Below are 20,082 nucleotides of genomic sequence, written 5' to 3'. Positions count from 1 at the left end.
GAACGGGCCGAATTGAAGGAGCCACCAGCACGCAGCCTGGAGAAGAATATCCATTCATCATCACCTCCTTATAAAGAGATGCGTATTTTCTCCTAAATCATGAACACATTCATTACACCAGATGGGAGAGTCTCACATACAGGGTAAAGTTCCAGGGCAAAGCTGAAATGATATTTCAGGGTCCCAGTGTGAGCCACAGACATTGTATTGGAAAGTAACTCTTTGAGGAAGCCGGAGGGGTTACAGAGCAGAAACTTAAAAGGGCAGTAGCAGTCAGTACTCTGAACTACCCCACCTCCAAGAGTTACCCTGCTTTCTTCCCACATCCAGCCCACTTTTCCACGGTAATATTAGCCTAATTCTATTAGATTTAAAAAACACACCAAAAAAACCCCTCTATACATACCAGGCATTTGCTTTTTCAGAAATATCTAACCGATCGCTTCTCGGCCTTTTGGCTAAGATCAAGTGTAGAAATATCTAACCGAAAAAAGTATTTTCTGTTGCATGGGCACATAGAGTGTAAAAGCCGTTAAAACCGAAGCAAGAAGATACTTTCATTCACATGTCTGTATCCTACACAGGATAAGCTCAGGACGTTTTAGATGGGATGATCATGGTCAGAAAAGATGCCATTCAGGGACCAAGTATCGCTTAGAGGAAACTGAGAAGCTGTCTGATTGGGGAAGCCATGCTTAGAAACTTGTAGGAAGACAAGGTTTTATGTATGTCACTTTGCCTCCTCGGGCTGAAAGGCCAGGGGTTGTATGAAGCATTCCCTTGCAGGCTTTCCTGCCCCTTCTACGTCTCCCTCTCCAAGTGCGTACGCACCCTGTCCACCCGGGACTGCTTCCTTGACACAGGGAGCCAGGAACGCAGATCTTGCTTTTATGTGAGCGCTTTCTAAAGGAAAAGAGGAATGGCTGTTGGTTAGAAAGTATATGGTGGTAGTCAAACAATACTGATGACCTTAAAGCTTCTGTTTGAGGGTGTAGTGCAGGATCAATACCATTTGGGGCTTGGGAACTTGGGCTGAGAATAAGCTGCAGAGAGGAAATTATCTGATCTTAACGTGGTTGTCAGACAGGGGCTAAGGAAACAGGCTCAGGGAGAGAAGCCAAGAAAATCCAATTAGGGTCAGTGACCTAGGGGGCAGAGCAAGGAGGGCGACGCTCCAGATACTTCTGGAGTTGGTATTGGCAAGCTTTATCCCCACTCATATAAGGATCCCTGCCACAGCCTGCCTCGGCCTCCAGAGCAAAGGATGCCCCAGAAAAAAGATGTGAAGGCTTTACTCACTTATAGTCACAAACCTGGAAGCTGGGAGCAGATTTCGGAATTCTGCTTCAGTTACTACTCCGGATGCTAGGAGGTAGGCAAGGGAAGATGTAAGCCAGAAAACAAGCAAGCACTCTGAGGTTTAAGAAAGAGGACCCTCTATTTCTGCTCCGGGAAAGCCTTATTTGAAAGCATCTTCCTAAAGTTAGAGCCTTTGGGCTGTCAATACTTTTAATTGTTTACATAGTTTTTATTTATCATACTACTGGCTGCCTAAATGCAAAAACGTGCAAAATGTCTACCAAAACTGCTGCAGTTTTTAAGAGTAGCACTTCAAAATTCAAAACAAGTCTCCTTTTGCAGATTCACTACGATGAAGATGAGTAAAAGTCAGGATCTAACTGATCTTTCGACACGTTTATTCCTTTTCCAGGAAACCAAGGACCAAAAAAATATGATAATTCTATTTCCTTTTGAGAGAGAATACAAACATGATTCTCAGTAAAATCTGATTATGCTGAATACTGTGGGCATCCTGTTTCCTTGCTAACACAGTCCTGCAGGCGACGCAAGCATGTCCGTTCAGTCCAGTTAGAGCACCGGCCAGCTCCCTCCGCACAGCAGAGAGTAAGCGTCGCCCAGGCCTGGTGAGTTCTGTTGTAGTCCTTCTGGCTCGGGTCCTTTACTGGTAAGACCACGTAGAGAAACGGAGGTATGGGCACAGATGCTGATGGTTAGAGCCACAGATGGTTTGCATTGACGACTTGTATAGACGGTGCAGTGCTCTAAGTCAGGGGTTTTTATCCACAACATTATTGATGTTTTGTGATGGACACCTCTTTGTCCTGAGAGGCTGTCTTGTGCCTTATAGGATTTTTATCAACATCTCTGTGTTACACCGACTATGTACTAGCGGTGCCTCCATCCAGTTGTGACCGCCAAAAATGTCTCTAGACATTGCCAAATGTCCCCTGGGGCAGAAAGTCACAGTTGAGAAACACTGATATAAATATAGATGAGAGAGAGAAAGAGAGAGAGAGAGAGCGAACACGCTGGAGACAGATGGAGATAGGTAGAGATAGAAAGAGATAGAAACAGATAAACAGGGAGGAAGATAGGCCTAGTTGCTTAGACCTAGACCTAGTTGCTTTCACGAGTTCCAAAGACAGAAAACAGATATTTACAAAAACACAGAAAACAAAAACAAGGACAAAACAACATCCCTCCAGAAGGGCCTCCAGGGACACTCAGTAGCCACAATATTTCCGGATGAGGACAGCATTTTCAGTTGATGACCGCTGGCTGGCAGAACGCCCCTGGGATCTCTCAGGCTGGGTTCGTGCCCTGGGTCCAGCTTCCCACCGCCCCACGGAACTCACTACAGTGGACGGTAATTATATGTAAGGAAGAGAGCTCCGAGGTCCCAACGTCTGGGACTCCCCCGAAGGTGTTTGATTATGTGTTAATAAGCATCATCTATTCAAAAGAATAAGGTGTTGAGAGAAATTGGACATTCTAATTCTGTATTTATTTTTAACTGAAAAAGAGAGATCACTTCATATCAACCATCAAAGATCACACTTCCTAATTTCAGTGGTGTGCTATAATACATACACACTCTAATTCATTTAGTCTCTGTGGAAAGACAGGCAATCCTGATCTTTTTCAGTATTATCAAAATGCACCCATAAACATTCCTTTACATATATTTTGTCATGTTTGGGGGTACTTTTGTAGAATAAATTTATAGCACAGTCTTGCTGAATGAGTTTGTTTACAGTTTTTCAATCTGAGAGAAATTTCAAGATTTGTATCTCGAATAATCCTTAAAAACTCTGACTTGTCAAAACATGTAAAAGTGTTGCTCTTCAGAATGGTGAGATATTATTTTGCATTATTATTTTAATTGGCTTTAGTTACACTGATTGCCATGAATTTCTTATAGTTGAACTCTTTGGTCATATCTTTACCAGATTTTCAGATAAATGCTTTCATTCCCTGATATTTCCGCTGGTGAATTTTCTCAGCGAAGGACATCATCTCTTTGTCTTGCATGGCTCTTGTGAATTCTTTTTCTCGATTTGTCATTTGGCTTTTGGGCTTTAAATTTTAGGAGGTCAAAGTCTTCTGCCATTTTCTTCATGATTTATAAGTGATTTGTACTGAAGAATTTTTTCCACTATTTTTGGTTTTCCATATGAATATTGAAATTGGTGACCCAACGTATCTCTCCTGTTATTAAGTAGTGAGATAAGATTTTATATTTTGTAAAACCCTGCCTACTTTCAGGCTCCCATGACTAATCCAACAAATTATCTTTGCTGAACATGGAATCCGGTTTCCAACCATTTGTTCCTCTTCTCATCTGTTCTTTCTAAAACTCCTATTTCCCGATGTCCACATGTTTATAAGGGAAATTCCGTCCTGAGAGTTAGAAGTTTTAGGAAATTTTCCAAACACACGTATACTTATGATGAGCCAAAAGACTTCTCTGACCGAATGAATAAAGTTTGCCAAGATACGGAAATGAACCATCCGTGTTTGGCTACTGCAGAAAAAAATCGCCACAGCTTGAAGAGGTAGTGGTTAGGATTTAAATACATGTTAAAACTTGCTTGTAGTATTACAAACAAAATTCTGCCTATCTCCCTTGAATGCTTCATTATTTTATCTCTGGGACTTCTACTTACTAACAATTTCATCATTTTTGTTAATAAACGTAAGTCTTATGAACATACATGCATATATAAAATATAGTTAGTCTCAAACAAAGCTACCTATTAAAATCAACTATATTATATATATTGAAATCAGCTATAATATATATAATATATAGTATTATATATTACACACACATATATACACACATATATATTAAAATCAGCTATAATATATATAATAAATATTACACACACCCATATATACACATATGTGTGTGTATATATTATATATATATATATATAGAGAGAGAGATATCTATATATCTGTATTATAGGTAGATATAGAGACAGAGATATACAGATATATATCTATATTCAGGCCTCAATCTTATCCTTGAATTTCTGGTTTCCATGCTAATCCACAGGAGAACACCAATTAAAACAAAAAACAAAAAACCCACTACTCCTTACCCAATAAGCATTGAGCTTGCCTATCTATGAGTTGCTAAGTTAGAGCATATGTTGAGAAAAAAATAATAAATAATAAAGCAAGAAAGCAAGCATATGGTGAGAAAGGAAATTTGGAAGATGTATCAGAAACATTTATTCTTTGTTTCATCACTAATCCTGTATGTAGAGTAGTGGACGGGGCTGACAAATTCACATAATTCTGGGAACATGACAGGTTTATATACGAGGACCAGACGCCACCACTGTCCCGCTCAGCTTCTCTGAGGAGTCCTCGCGAAGGCAGGAGAGCCCGCTGCATTGGACGCGCAAGCGCCGCTGGAGTTTCTGGGCTCTGTGGCTGGAGACATCAGCTCTGGGCAGTGGGCTCTCGTGCTTTGCTCTGACTACAAGGCCCCTCTCTCCGGGCTCTCCCTCCCTCCCTCGCCAGGTGCTGGTGCGGTCGTTCCTGACCGTGAGGCTGGCTGAAGAGGATACGGCGTCAAGATCCATGTTGGTGTTAGAATGGGACTCCGGGCGCTGTAGAATCTCCTATGCCCACTTTGCACGACGTGTATCTGAGTCTCAATTGCAGCATGAGTCACCACCCCAGTTCAATATAAAATGATGCTTTGATTTTTATCTATTGATCTGTGAGTGTTTCCGCCGGGACCTCATACCAGCAACGGGGGATGGAAAGGCAGAATTTAGGCATTGCTAGATCTCAAGGCTAATCTATTCTGGGTGCAATTAAAACCCCTTCTTAGCTCTTCAAAGTCCTCATGTTCTAAACACCAGATATAGTTAATATTACACAGGTTTCTTAGCTAATTTAAATGCATTCAAACCCATGATAACAGTGCAGAAAAAAAAGCTAGAGAAAACTGTGATATTTTAACAACACTTATTAATGATCTCTTCATTGGGATGGCCTTATCACATTAATCTCTAGCTTCTTATCATCATCATTGCAGAAAACAAGGGATAATCTTGTCTAAGTCACAGGAGAGTCAAGATCACTGCCAAACCAATTTCTTGTATGCTGCAATAATTGTGGAATAATATATTCTGATTTCCCACATATGCATGCCACAATTTCCCTCCATAGGTTCACTTTCACTCATTTATTGAGGTTATAATGAGATTTCTACTCCAAGTTTGGATATTATAATGTTATCACAGTTGGAGGTTGATGGCAACTTCAATTATTTTCTGATTTGGAGACAAAAAACACTAGTTCACTACTTCATATTTAGAGATATGGAGTATCTTACTGGATAACAATCTCTCTCTTGGACAATTAACTCGTGCTTATCCAGAGGAGAAAGGCTAAGTGAACATATCCACCATCACCAGAGAAACGCACTCATGACCCATGTCTTGGCTTCAAAGGGCATATGTTCTACTTGACATACTCAACACAGATCTACAACCCCAACAACAACTTTGGAGCTGGTGTAATTTCAAAGGAGCCTATCCTTCAAGGTCTATGTTAGTGGGAAGTGCTAAAAGAGCTTAGAAAAAAATGAAACTTCAGGGGGTGTTTTCATTTCATAATGTGTACGCACAGGGAGAATTTTCCGAAATAGGTATAATGCGAAGTGGGTTTTGGAAGTAGGATATCATTTAGGTAAGCAGAAGGAAGGATGAGGAAGTAGAGATGATCAACACACTCTCCCAAAATCAGATCAAGGAATAACTCACAGATCCATTGCACGAATCATGAGCTCCTACAGTGCTGTAGACAATGTTCGCGACCCTGCTCCCAAATGCTTCTGTTGAAATCCTAACCTCCAATGAAACAGACACTCTTTGAAGGTGAGCTCTGCGGGAGGTGGTTAGGGCGTAAGGGGAAGGCCCCGGGAAGGAGATGAATGCCCTTCCAACAGAGACCCTGGAGAGCTACCGTGGCCCTTCTGCCACACGAGGACACAGGACAAAACCACCACCTATGAACCAAGAAGCAGGCCTTCATTCGACATTAAATTTGCCAGCACCTTCATCTTGAAGTTACAACCTCCAGAACTATGAGGAATAAATGTCTGTTGTTTTTAAAGGCCACGTAGGGTCTGGTGTTCTGTGATGCAGCCCAAGTAGACAAAGAGAATTAGAAATGAGTACAAGAGACTCAAGGTCAGACATGTAGTCAGGGGTCAGGTGACTGCGTTCCTTCAATATCAGGGCCCTGTTTCTAGAAATGCTTCTATTACCGGCACTACAGAACATGGCAGGACTGCAGTGAATGTTTCCAGGTGGGGAGGCGTGAGCCTAGGACAGGAACGGCCCGTGTCGGCGTACTGGTCAACCCAAATCCCCCTCTATGATAGAAGGGGCTTCACTGGAGCCGCTTCTGTGAGGAACAAAGCAGGTTGTGGCTAACGAAGGGATGTTCCAGAATATGAAGTGTAAGACTTTACAACGACATGGCTGCAGTGTGGGAACTTGAGAAGCAAGACGGGGGCAGAGTCTATAAGGGGTAAAGAGTCACAAAATAGCGATAATGTGATAGGTCATAAGAATCACTTGTCTTAAGTCGAGGTAATTCAAAGGGTCGATGTTTTCCTTCTTTTTTAAATAATCACTACACCAGTGTAGGGCTTGAACTCACTACGAGAGTCCAAGAGTTGCATGCTCTTCTTTTAATTTTTTTTTTTTAAGATTTTATTTATTCATTTCTTGGAGAGAGAGAGAGCAAGCGTGAGCCCCAACAGGGGGAGCAGCAGAGGGAGAGGGAGAAGCAGATTCCCTGCTGAGCAGGGAGCCAGATGTGGGACTTGATCCCGGGACCCCGACGTCATGACCTGAGCTGAAGGCGGCCCCTTCACCTGCGGAGCCCGCCACCCACCCCAGCGGCTGCATGTTCTTCCCACCAAGCCGGCCACGTGCCCCTCAAGGAGCACCCTTCTATTTCTAATTTTGAGTCAAAACTCTTCTTTTGGGTTTAAGAGAAGCCTTAATTGACCTTTCCATATCTCCATGCTAAAACCAATTTACTGATGGCGGTGCGCATCATGTATGTTGTCTGAGTTGTATAAATAATTCAAGCCGATAACATACATTGTATGTCGGGTTTCTGTTGTTGTTTGCTTTGTTTTGTTTTGCTTCAAAGTTTTTTTTTTTTTAATTTATTTATTTTTTTCTTTCTTTCTTTCAGAATGCCCCGGTGGCTCAGTCAGTGAAGCCTCTGCCTTCAGCTCAGGTCATGGTTCCAGGGTCCTGGGATCAAGCCCCACATCCGGCTCTCTGCTCAGTGGGAAGCCGACCTCTCCCTCTGCCTGCCGCTCCCCCTGCTGGCGCTCTCTCACTCAATCTCTCTCTCTGACAAATAAACAAATATTTTAAAAATATTTAAAAATAAAGACTTTTTTTTTTCTTCCAGAGGGTAAATAATAGAGTTAGTCTTCACTGAAGGTCAAATTACAACACGAATATCAACAATTCTACCCTCCACATCCTAGGTTCTGGTAGCAGTTAAATCTAAATCGTATACAATTTGGAAAAATTTTCTTCATTGTGGTTAAGCAAAAAAGATTTCTTTATAATAAAACTCTCACGTTCTTGAATAAAAAAAAAAATTACTGTGTTTTGTTGCTATCCATGTTGAGCTACTAAGGACAGTTTCTGTGCAACAGTTCAGACTGGGATAGAGCTAAGAAAGAACGTCCGTGACAACTCAGTGCATCAGGACAGACATCAGTCCTCTTAGAAAACAGCCTTAGAATGCCAGAGCTGCGGTCTGTGTTGAGCTGGTCATGTTCCAGAACTAGACACCCGTTCCAAGACCTAATGGGAAACAGGTAGCAAGCATGGAGACGAGAAGCTTCCTCCCCTCGTTAATTAGAATTTGATTCTATTTGAATCAGCCAGTCTTGAAATGTTGCAACCATCTTAACAATGTCCATGTTTCTATTTCATGTCCTTATTTATCCAAAACGTTATGTGAGTGAAGACTCCTAGCACCGAGCCATCTGTGGCATCCTGTTCCTGATCTGTTTTGTCTATTTGTGTCATGATACCTGCCCTGGTGATTTCTGTCCTCAGAAGATCTCCCCTCTGCCCGCAGACTGTCCCCAAAAGGCAGTCCAAGTATGGAGATGTAAGATAGATTACAGAATTTAATGGATGAAAGCATTTTCCTCACCTTAAGGACTGGAAACAGGCAGAAATGTGACATATTTATCCTCTGTCTCAAACAAAAAATTGTAGGTAACTGAGTAACTTACATGAACATAAGGAGTTTTTTCTTATCAGCTTGTTAGCTTTGCTTTCTTTAGTAAAAGTACCTATGTCGGTAAAAACGTCATGATGTCATTCCTATTATTCACCTACATTTATAAAGCTCTTTGAGGTACTGAGAGCGATTTCTATACTATTCACTGAAATAAAATGCAATGAATCTAGTTACTCAACCTTCACATTTCCACTGCTATCTTGTTAAAATATTGAAGATCACGGGAATGCTGTTTTCTAAACGTTGGAGTTAACATATGAAGTGGTCATAAGGCCACTGTAAGGACATAAATCGTTTAAAGACAGGGAATCAACATTGTAGCAGATTTCCTTTAGAATAAGGTAGAATTATAGGAATTAAGATAAAATTGTAAATTCAAATAGTTATAAAACATTATAAAAATGTAAAATAAATAATATATATTAAAATAAAAATATTTTTAGATTTTAAAATAAAATAGGAAACATATTGACAGAGAAGTATCTCTATAGAGTACATATGGAGAATTTTCTTAATGGAAAGAGAAATAATTGCTTTGAAAAAAGTTATATGATGATATTAGAATAAATTTGATTCTCTATTTTTTATTTATTTTTTAAAATTTAAGTTAATTTAATTTTTTTCAGTGTTCCAAAATTCATCGTTTATGCTATTTTTTAAATGTTACATCTGCAGTTTCTATTACAATTCTTTCTATTGTTACAACATACCACCATTCTCTAGTATCATAACTTATTTGCAAGAAAAACTAGTAAATAACTAATCTTTAGAAGAGCAGGAAGTGGGTAAGAAATCTTATATCAAATTACCAAGAATTATATTTGTAGAAACTTTCCTCAACACCCAAAATGAGGGCCATACATGTTAGACAGGGAAAAGCTTACCTAGGTCATTCATAAGAAGAGATAGTTGCGTGCAATATGTGACAAAAAGGCAAAGAGTTTCTAGACACAGACACAGATATTGTAAATGACCCAGAAAAAAACAAAACGTGTTGTATATCTAAAAATGCATAAAGAAAGTATAAATAAAGCATATCATTATATATTTAATATATTAACTTGTATATATCTTAATTATTAATATATTAACTAGATGTACAATTGTCTGTGGTCAGAGGAGACTTTTCTCAATCCACAAAATAAAATATAAAGCATCGGATTTGTGTGTAATTCTGTTGACAATAGCAACAATCCCATTTTATTTATCTAAGCAGTAAATTTCTCTGCCCACTGTCCATTTTTCTACAAAACTTCATATATTCAACAATCTCTAATTAGTATAAAATTTTAAAGCCAGAAGATAAAGCTTCATTTGCCTTATTTAAATATGTTTAGCAGTTTACCCAAGAAATTCCAATTTATTTGAAAGGGACATTCCTCTCTCCTTTAACCAAAAAAAAAAAAAAAAAAGGATATACTTGCACAGGCACAATTCTTTTCCGGCTGATAAATGGGGAAAAAAAAAAAAGTACCTTAAAATCATCCCAGAAAATTTTTGTTCTTTCTTTATGGTAGAAATCATAGCTCGAAAGAGAAAACTGATGGGGAATGGAATATATCCTGATTGTGAGAACCACCAGTTCTCCGAGGAGCTCAGTATTCTTTCATGTTTTTATCCCGCCCACGCCCCGACTCCTTGTCTTGAGTGTGCTCTCCGACAGTGCAGAAGCTCCTTCTGCTGTTCTCCGGATCGTCCCCATCCGAACTCTCTGTGACTTCTCTCTCCCATCCGCAGTTGCTTAAAAACAACGGTGTATTGTAACTTGACTGGAATTACCTTGACAACACCGTTCTACAGATCTGTAACCATTTGACATCTATAAATGAAGGCAATGACTGCTTTCAATAACAAGTTCTTAAGTATTAAAACAGTGTGCACAAAAGTCTACTTTTTATTGTACTAACATTTTCTGATAATTAAACTCAGGTCATTCCAACTGACTTCCAGAACCTAAGTCCCGCAGGGCTGCCTGACCTGTGATATAAAGAGGCAGTACTTTACCTCACTTTCAAATTCCCTTGTTGGAGCTGGCCGTCGTACACCGATAAAATATCAAAATCTTCTTCAAGGGCGAAGGTGTGGAAGGACAGTTGTATCCGATTGCGTTCTCCTGTGATAATGATCCAGGTGCAGTTCGCGTAGTTTGGATAACCGTGCGGAAACCCTGGGCTCTCGATGGTGCCGTTGGGACCCTGGACTAAACCGCCGCAGTTCTGACCTGAAAAAGAAGGCACACAAGAAAACAGCATATTATTTTGGCCTATCTTTACTCTGTGACTTTTTTTTCTTCATTTCCAATCATTTGGCTAATTTTTATAAATGACTTAGTTTGTGACCTTTTGTGCACAAATAGGGGATGATAAATTGCGAAAGTGTTCTCCAGTGCGAAAAGGTGGGGTGGGGGGGAGGGAGGCAAAAAAGGAAAATACACACATTTAGGAACTCATATTAGAAATTTGAGAAAAAAGTTTTCTGTAATTTTCAAGTACGTCTTCATGGGTACCAAACTGCCATATTCGTGAAGCAAATTTGGTGTCAATGATCTGCTACAACATCATGTTGAAGCTGGAAAACTCTGCCTTTAAGTTCCTTGCTCAGAGAAACCACACTGACAGATCCACAAACCACGCTAAACACACACGCACACGCACACGCACACTCACACACGCGTGCCCACACAAGTTATCATATGACCGCAACCCGAAGCGACGTGAACCATCAGCAAAAACCACACTCCGTGTTCAATCTATTCCTACCTACACTGGCAAAGTCCCACAAAGCAAAGAATGAACATCACTGCTGAAATCTACCCAGTTTGAAAGAAAAGGCGTAAAATGAGAGAAATTAAATTATGCAGAAATGAAGGAGCAACCCATTAGACTAAGGGACATCCCCTCATCGGTGTCTTCCTTTCTCCTGGCCAGGATTCAGCAGTTGTCAGAGGAGGGTGACTGACATCCTTGCGATGGATGCCATTAAAGAAAGGCTCAGAGTCAGGCTTGCCTAAGCAGGATGCAGGGTATCCCACACTCGGTTCCCCTTTCTTATTTGAACTTCCCTTAGATAGGCTGAATTAGGATTGCTCTTACTGTTCAAGATGGACCTTTGTGATATGACGATTTATAATAAGATGTATAAAAAGAAGTAGATTTTGGTCTTTGTCCCCTTTGGCACAGAGCTCCTAAAACCTTCGGAATTTCCTAAGGAATGTAAGGAAAAAAAAAAAAAAGGTCTCGTGTCATGTTAATGAGAGGACTTTTGGAAAGCCTGGAAGGTTGGGGGCCAGTTGCAAGGGGAAACAACCAAGTGATTAGAGGGTTTGGAACATTCAGTCCCATCACCCTGACCTCCCGGAAAGGGACAGGTGCTGGAGGCTAGATCAACCGCCAATGGCCAGTGATGCCTGTTAACTGATCATACCTATATAACGAAGTCTTCATCAAATCACAAAAAGAAGATCACAGGGTTTGTAAATTGTAGCCCCAAGATTCAATGGACAAGGACTTGTGGCGAAAGGACAGTGTCTGGCAGATTAGGGACAGCCGCATGCCTGCCCGTCCGCTGCGTTCCTATTACCAGATAGACCCCAGGACCCTTCCCTTCCGGACCTCCCCAGGACCTCTCCGGCCTGACAACCCTCCTCCTTCAACCACCTGCTTGTGCTCGTCTTTCTGCTCCTGTTTCTCCCACCTCCTCTCTTCTCTCCTTCCCACATCTAGCGTAGGAAACTTTAGGGACATGCCCTGTTCTGTCACTTCTCATCGGGAGCCTTCCACGGCGATGTGTGGGTCAACCAGCCAGAAAGAATGTCAGGACAGCCCGGCCCTTTGAACTGCCCTGGCGAACACATTTCCATCATCCATCACCGTAACCGCGAATCTCACCATCGTGAGAGGAAACAAAGTAACTCCTACCAGATCCTTCCAGCTGTGCTCCGCCTGGTGTTGGTGAGTAAGAGGGCTCTGAAAACTGCCTGCGGGCTTGCATCCTTCTCCATCTGGACCTTTCCCATCAACATGCTTAAATGTACTTAAATATTTTGACAGAAAGAATATAGGAGAGTTTGGGAGGGACCGGGGCACACTCAGATTATTGTATGTAGTGTAAATATCTGAATACAATTATCTCGGCTTTTACTGTTGAACCGCAAACAGGAGATTATTTGCGACTACATTTTTACATGTTAAAAAAATACAGGAGTAGCTCTCTGAGAGTCAAGTCTTTCCCAGGAATATTATCAAATGCTGGTGGGAGTTTGCTAAACCTTAATAAAAAAAGATTTAATGAAAGGGATTTATGAGTTTAAAACCAAAGAACTAATAAGAAGCCCATTTTCCACTAAATTTAAATCTAACAATAACACTGTAACAAGTAGATATTAAAGCTGTGGGGTTTTGAAAGGTCTTTAAGGAAAATAGCTTTTCTGGTTTATCTAGCAATTCTTGCTTCACAGTAAATCAAAAAGTGAAGACTTGATTATAAATTGGAGGAAAGAAAAATAAATTCAAGAGAAAAAGTGTCAGCTGGAAGGTAGCTACTATTATAGACCCATCACGCTGAACCAGATTATCAGGTATTAAGATTTTCCCCATGGAAGAACATTTAGGTTGTAGTGGGTCCCAATTAGTACCACGCATTTTGAAGAATGAGTCACGTTTGATCAACAGATAAATTTTCCACAGGCCCTGGCAAAAACTTCGGGAACTGCTCAAAAGTTCAAGTAACTCTCCACTTCGGCTGCACATTCTAAACAATGTAGGGGCTTTTCAGGTCAATTCTAATGTGGGTGTCTGGACCGAGAACATCCGGGACAGCCCTGAAGAACAGAACTGGAGATCTGGTCCTACTGGGGACCCCATCTGATTAGGAAGCTGGAAGAAGCCGAACAGTGTTTAATTGGGACAAACCTGGAAACACAGGCAATGGCACAGAGTTGAAAGCCCCAAAACAAATTCGTGGAGGTGTGGACTCTAGATTTTTAGCAAAGGTGCACTGCATTGCAAAAAGCACGGTATTTTCAGTAGATAGTCCTGGGGCAACTGGACATCCAAATGGGAAAAATAAGCCCTGATCCCCCCTTACGACGCACACAAACATCAAATCCTACTGAATTGCAGACCTAAATGTGAACTGTAAGACAGTCCCAGTGCCAAAAGAAAACAACATAAGAAACCTTCTTAACTGTGGGGTAAGCGAAGACTTCTCAAATAGAACACAAAAAGTAAGACTCCTAAAAGGAAAGAATGAAAAAGAAACAGAAACATGGGCATGTTGGTATTCAACAAATGGCTTGCTCATAATACAATAAACAAGCTTCAGAAATCAATAAGAAAAAGGTAATAGAATAGAAAAATAAGGATTAGAGGCAGCTGGGGACTCAGAATCAGAGTAGGGTTTTGCCAAAATTGGAAAGAGACGAATGGATTATGAAATGGAAATCCTTTGGCAGCCCTGACTGCTTTCTCACCTGGGCCAGTGCTGATCCCAAAGGCAGAGGAAGCACCATTTTGTGGTGCAGGAAAAAAAAAAAAAAAAAAGAAATCCTGATTTCACTGGTCTTTCTTTGTAGGAACAACGCCGCCACGCTGCTTCACACCAAGCACCTTTTGGTCCCACTAGGGAATTGTGAACTTGCCAGCCAGTTACTCACTGTCTCCTGTCCCATTAAATCATCTCGACTCTTAAGAACAACAACACACAGGGCACGTTTATTTGTCTAAGCATCAGGACTACAATGGTATTGACTAGAGCTCCTGAGAGTAATTAAAAATCTCTACTAATGTTGCCTGGAAGGACGTCTCCTTAGTAACGATTACCGTGAAGTTGTGGACCTCAGCATCATCATGAGCTGATTGGGGTTCATGCTTCCTAACACACTCACCATATGTAATGGCTGACACCACCTATAATTAAACTAAAATTACTCTCCAAGTGGTTACTTCCAGGATGTAAAGTGATTATAATTAATGAATGCAAATAACTTATAGATGACGTCCTTCACTGGTACCAGAATCTGCTTCAGGTATCTCGGTAAGGTATGTCTGAAAGAAGGATTGCTCTAATAGCAAAAAGTTCTTTGGGTTGAATAAAATAAAATAAAAAATAGATGAATGTATGTAGATGACACATGGCATCTGCATGCATCCAGAATTTACGTAAGTTACATATAGAGTAAGGGTCTGGCCTGTGGCCCCACTACTGGCAAATCCTAAGGTTGGGGTTCCTCCTTAAACGTTCCCAGCAAGGAGTTTTGCCTGTCTCCCCTATACGATTTTCCCCTCTTGGTTCTTAAACTGCAATGGGCACTTGCCCGCTACAGAAAACTCTCAAATATTTCAAAAATGTTTCCTTCTTATACAGCTTAAATCTATGCTTCTCAATTTAAATGCAGACCTTAAAAATAGCTTAACATAAGCAGATTATTTTAACTGGAAAAAACTTGATGGACACATCTTCAAATACTGTAAACATAATCTCACATTAATATGTTGCTCAATGGGCATCAATTGTAAGTATTTTTTTAAGTTATATTTCCTAAGGGCACTGAAGTAATCTGCAGATAAGTTTAATCTTTTAGTGAATCATATTGTTCTTTTCAAGACTGAAAACTCAATTATGGCAGAAGAAAATGCCTAATGGTCTTCTTTCTTCAGGTACTGGTGTTGGAAGTTACCTTAACATCAAACGTCAGTGTCAACGGGAGAAAAGGAATTCGTGTGTCCACGCACATGGACGGCACCCCTAACTTAGACGCACATCTCGCAGAAACACACAGAACCGAATCCAGACCCAAGCTGTTAGGTGCTACAGTTCAAATTTGCAGTTCAAGCCCAGTCAGAGCATTGCAATACATGCCTGAATTCGAAGGGATTGGTGTCTAATAATGTGACATATTGGTTATATCTCAATGAAGCCAGGAAAACAAAAGAACCTGGTATCTAAATCCTCCAGCAGTTAAATTACACCTTATGAAATACTCCGCTCATTCTGAAGTAATCAGCAGAATGTATCAGGGACCCACACAGAGTTAATTTAGTATAGATTTCGCTCAATTTAGAGATCCTCAGCACCATGGCGTCCAACGCAGAGGATTACCAGCAGGCGTTTTAATTCGCTCTCAGACTTTTGGAGCGAGGCACTGTTTTCAAACTACGTGTTCACACAGAACCTCGGTTGGCCAGACAGCAGTCCCACAACATGGCGGGCACAGACAGGGAAACGCGGATCGAGCTGGGGAGCCTTTCCAAGTTTCTCAGCGATGACGGAGGGCTTTCTGACACCAGACACTCGTGTTGGTGCCACCACGTCCCACAACCACAGCTGTCCCACCGGAGACGAGCACCGTGCCGAAGGCAGACGTCCCTGTGCTGGAACAGCCATGGAACCACAATGCGTGGCTCCGACCGCACAACACAACTGGGATGAAACAGACATTCAGAGACTCTGGCTTCCGCTCCTCTCTGAAACCGACCCAGGCCCCTATGAAGCAGCGTTTAAAACTACAGAAATCACTCACGGCCCACGACCGAGGGTAACTACTGCCACCACTCCTGGACACTTCTCTTGCCTCGCCTGGTTTCACGGAGCGCTGTGTTGCCCGATCGCGTGTTGAGGACGGCCAACTTGCCAGCCCTGCAGGATGAACACGAGCCGGTCAGAACTGGATCCAGGACGTGTCTTGCTTCGTTTGCTTGCTCCTTGATGCTGCCCTTGATTCTGAGAGGGTCCAAAACAGCACCCCTGCCTCGTCAAGAAGACCCCTGGAAAAATCGAGTGCCGGTGAGGGCAGAGCCAGAGTGTGTTCAGCAGGGGTGTCCCCATGGATGCGACACATGTCCTGGCCGAGCCTGGGTGTCTCGTGCGGTGCGACAGTTTCCTACCTGGGAAGCACTCAGCTGAGAACATGGCACCATGTCCTTGCCGTTTTTGAGGTGAAGTGACCTCTCCGCTCTGAAGGGTCACCACACTGGGGTCTGCACCCCACCGCCACTCTTGCTGCCCAATTTGTGTCCCAACTTAGCACGCACCTTTCATTTCCTAAAAGAAAGTATTTGCTGGGATGATTGATCTGTGAGGCATCCTGGTCGGCCGCACGCGTCTGACGAACGAGTGTGTGCACAAACGAAAGCCTTCCTCGAGTCCACAGCTGCTCGCACCGTTGTTTTCCTCAATTCTGGGCCTGACGACCCATTCTTAGGAAGTAACAGATGGAATTCTTGCAAACCTCAGGTGCCAAGAACTCGGCGTGTACTATCTCATTTAATTCTGGCACAGCCTCTCAGACAGGAGCTAGCCTGCCTTCTGGGCTGCTAGCTGTTACATTTAACTGCACAAAGAGTTATGATAATATAATGCCCTTGGTATGTAAAACCCCATTCTGAGACCAAATATTTTCTGTCTGGGGCCTTTTGACTTCCATGATTCAGCTCACTGACTCCGGGGAGATAAGATCTGTGTTGTTCAGTAGTGAGAGACGCCATACAGGGAAAGGATACCCCGTGCTGAAATCTACCAACACCGGCACCGGTCACGTGACAATGAGCACAGGGGCTGCCGAAAAAGTAATCCGGAGGTGAGGAGATTTGGCAACTACATAATTATATTTCAACTACGTGGTCTGGTATCATTTAAAAGAGCAAATATATTGGTATGTAAACACAGAAAATGAGCGGAAGCTCTATGAACATAACAACTAAACCTCAGTAAAGACAGACATAAGAAAATAAACAAGTTTACATCCTGTTGCAACAGGCGCAGATTACCACAGTGATTTGTTTGGAAAACCATGCGAATCGGGAAAAACTTGGAAGCATCTTTATTATACCCAGCCGCCGCCTCCATTCATTCGCTCGATCCTCCCCGCGAAAGCAACACTTTACGCTTGTCCCATCTTATGCACATTTCCATGCAACGGAAATTTTACTTCTGTGAGACCAGATTTTGGATCTCCAAAGCCTCTCTGCTTTTGGCATTTTTATGGAAAGACAACACTGCACATCTGTAGGTTTGCTACAAGACTAAAAATTGCCTCCTCTTCTTGCTGTAACAAGGTAGTAACTCCAAAGTTAAAAAAGAAATAGTTCACTATAATCTCCATTTGAATTTTTCATTGTCTTTAATGACTAAGGAGTATGACATATTTTGATGTGATCCGGCGTTTCAAATATCAGGAGCCCTCAAATGTCAGTGATGGAAGTGGAAGTTTCCCTGATCAGAGAAGTACTTTTGGAAGCAGTAAACAAATCAAATATGCATTAAACTCTGCATTATCTTCTACAGTTTCATCGATTAGTTCAGGGTCTGCATTATTTGGAAAATGATTAATTGCACAGAGATCACGACTTAAAATGCCCTTCCTAGGACTTTGATTAAGGTGTTTCAAAATTAAGGTGTTCAGGCATCTTCTAGGAACAGCATGTCCTGAAGGAAGGTTTAAAAGCATTACTTCTCAGTGCACCAGGAGGAGCAGCATATTGCCTGCTGGAGCTGAGAGCCTTAGGGTGCTTGGTTTAGTTTTAATCCCAAACACTTATGGGAGATTACTCACAATGTGAGCAAAGGAAAAAAAAAAAAAAGTAGAAAAGCCGGAGGCTCATGAGCCTGAGATGGGGCCAAGGAATCAGTTCATCTTTAAAACCTCCACAGCCTGATAACACAGCTATGCAGGTAGCTCTTCGAGGACATATAAACCATGGATGCCTAATCTCTACTGCTTATCAGAGATGAAGGGGTTTTTCCCTGGGCTGTGTTAATATAAGGAGTATGATCTTTCTTTATTCCAGTAGAGTTTCTCGTCATAACCACATGCAGGTTTTGTCTGCTTACTTTATTTCCCTTCCTAGAACACACCACACTTGTCCACACCTCAGGGCCTTTGCACATGCTTATCCATCTGACCCAAAAGCTCTTCCCCCAGACCTTCCCATTTCTGACATCTCTTCATGCTGGCTAAGGGCAGACACTCATCTCGATCAACAACCCCCCACATCACTGCTCCTTCATTCTGCTTATTTCCTTATTGTGTTCATCATTTTGTGAGCATATCCTGCCTCCTGGTTTACTCATTAATTACCTGTCTCTGTAATTAATATGTAACCCTTTCAAGAGTGAAGACACTGCCTGCCTTGATCATATCCCCGTTGTAGAATAGTGCCTGGCACTCGATATTCAACAAATGAAGTATGTGGAAAAGTTGGGTATGTGAGTGAGAGGCAGTGAAAATGGTGGCATAAATTTCATCTATACACACACTCAGGTAGACAAAATCTGTAAAAATACAATGCTGCAGTACTAGAAGGAACTTCAACTGCTGACTCCAGCCAGGGGACAGATTGCTCAGAGCATTCGGATTTCAGTATTGCTGTTTGTGTCCCAAGAAGAGAGGCCCTGTAATCTCCTGTTTCCCAGCCTGATTGCTGAGAGCTCCTTACACTAATTTAAATATCCGCTGCTTTATTGGAAGCTAAATGTTTCCTGTGCAACCCTCGTCGTAATCGGTAGCTCTGCCTTTTCCTTCTCAACAAGGGTCATAATTCAGGACAAGACAAAGCCGCAGTGAGTGAGACCTAGAGCTGCACAGATACGATGTCTACGTTGGCTCTGGAGCTCCTGCACCCAGGGGAGGTAATGGTAGCTCATTCCAGGACTGCCACGATTTCACCAACTGAGAACTTGTTACCTTAATGTAATAAAGTCATTCAATGTCTACCCACGCTGCACAGACGAATCCAAAGAACTTCGTGCATCCCATAGGCCCAAAATAGCATGGGTCTTTGGGCCAAACAAAACAAAGCTATGACGGACTTCCACTATGGAGCACTGGGGCTTGGAGCAAGTCACCGGGTCAATATGAGCCTCAGTTTCTAGATGGGAAATGAGGGTGATTTTGCGAGGTTCTTGTAAGTGATTTCTAGAAGGTGCCTTCGGGGGCACCCATGCTTTCTTGGCGCCTTGCCAATACGGTCCCTCAGTGCCTGCGACGGTACTTGAAATACCAAGATTGCGATTGCCAAATTATTTGACTTTAGAGATTTTGAATGATGAAGCTGGTTATATCACTAAACAAGCCAAATTAACACAAAACAAACAAGCAAACGCAGCCCCTCTACTGTGGTCCCCAGATCCCACAAAGGCACTCTTCAAATAGATGACGTTTTGCCTAAAACAGGTTCCCATCTACATCCGAGTCTTTCTTTCAGAAACTTCAAAGCTATCGTTCCAAACTGCCAGTTATTCTGAAGCCCATTCTACTTTTCTCACAGAAACAAACCATACTCATCAATTAAGATAAGTCTTTCTCTCCATAGCCTGTGCAATTAACATTCTTAATTGGATGTCAGATATTTCTTTATCTTTTAATGGAATATCCAGTAATGAAACACATCATTATGGATAACTAGGATTGAACTGTTCCCCAAATTTGAAAGAATGTTATTTCATACTCCTGCTTTAATACATGAGAAG

General features: G+C 41.8%; 1 protein-coding gene across 1 annotated transcript in view; it reads right to left on the bottom strand.

Moving 5' to 3' along the window:
- CSMD1 (CUB and Sushi multiple domains 1) overlaps positions 1-20,082 on the bottom strand; it is a 1,941,062-nt gene that overhangs the window by 1,568,339 nt on the left and 352,641 nt on the right. The window contains exon 2 of the mRNA XM_032328946.1: positions 10,621-10,837. Within this exon, the coding sequence (XP_032184837.1) occupies positions 10,621-10,837 (217 nt within the window). The remainder of the gene's footprint in view (positions 1-10,620; positions 10,838-20,082) is intronic.

This window comes from Mustela erminea, chromosome 21 (assembly GCF_009829155.1).
Source record: "Mustela erminea isolate mMusErm1 chromosome 21, mMusErm1.Pri, whole genome shotgun sequence".
Lineage (NCBI taxonomy): Eukaryota > Metazoa > Chordata > Mammalia > Carnivora > Mustelidae > Mustela > Mustela erminea.
The sequence above is the reverse complement of the archived record's forward strand: the minus strand, read 5'-3'. Positions and strand labels throughout refer to the sequence as shown.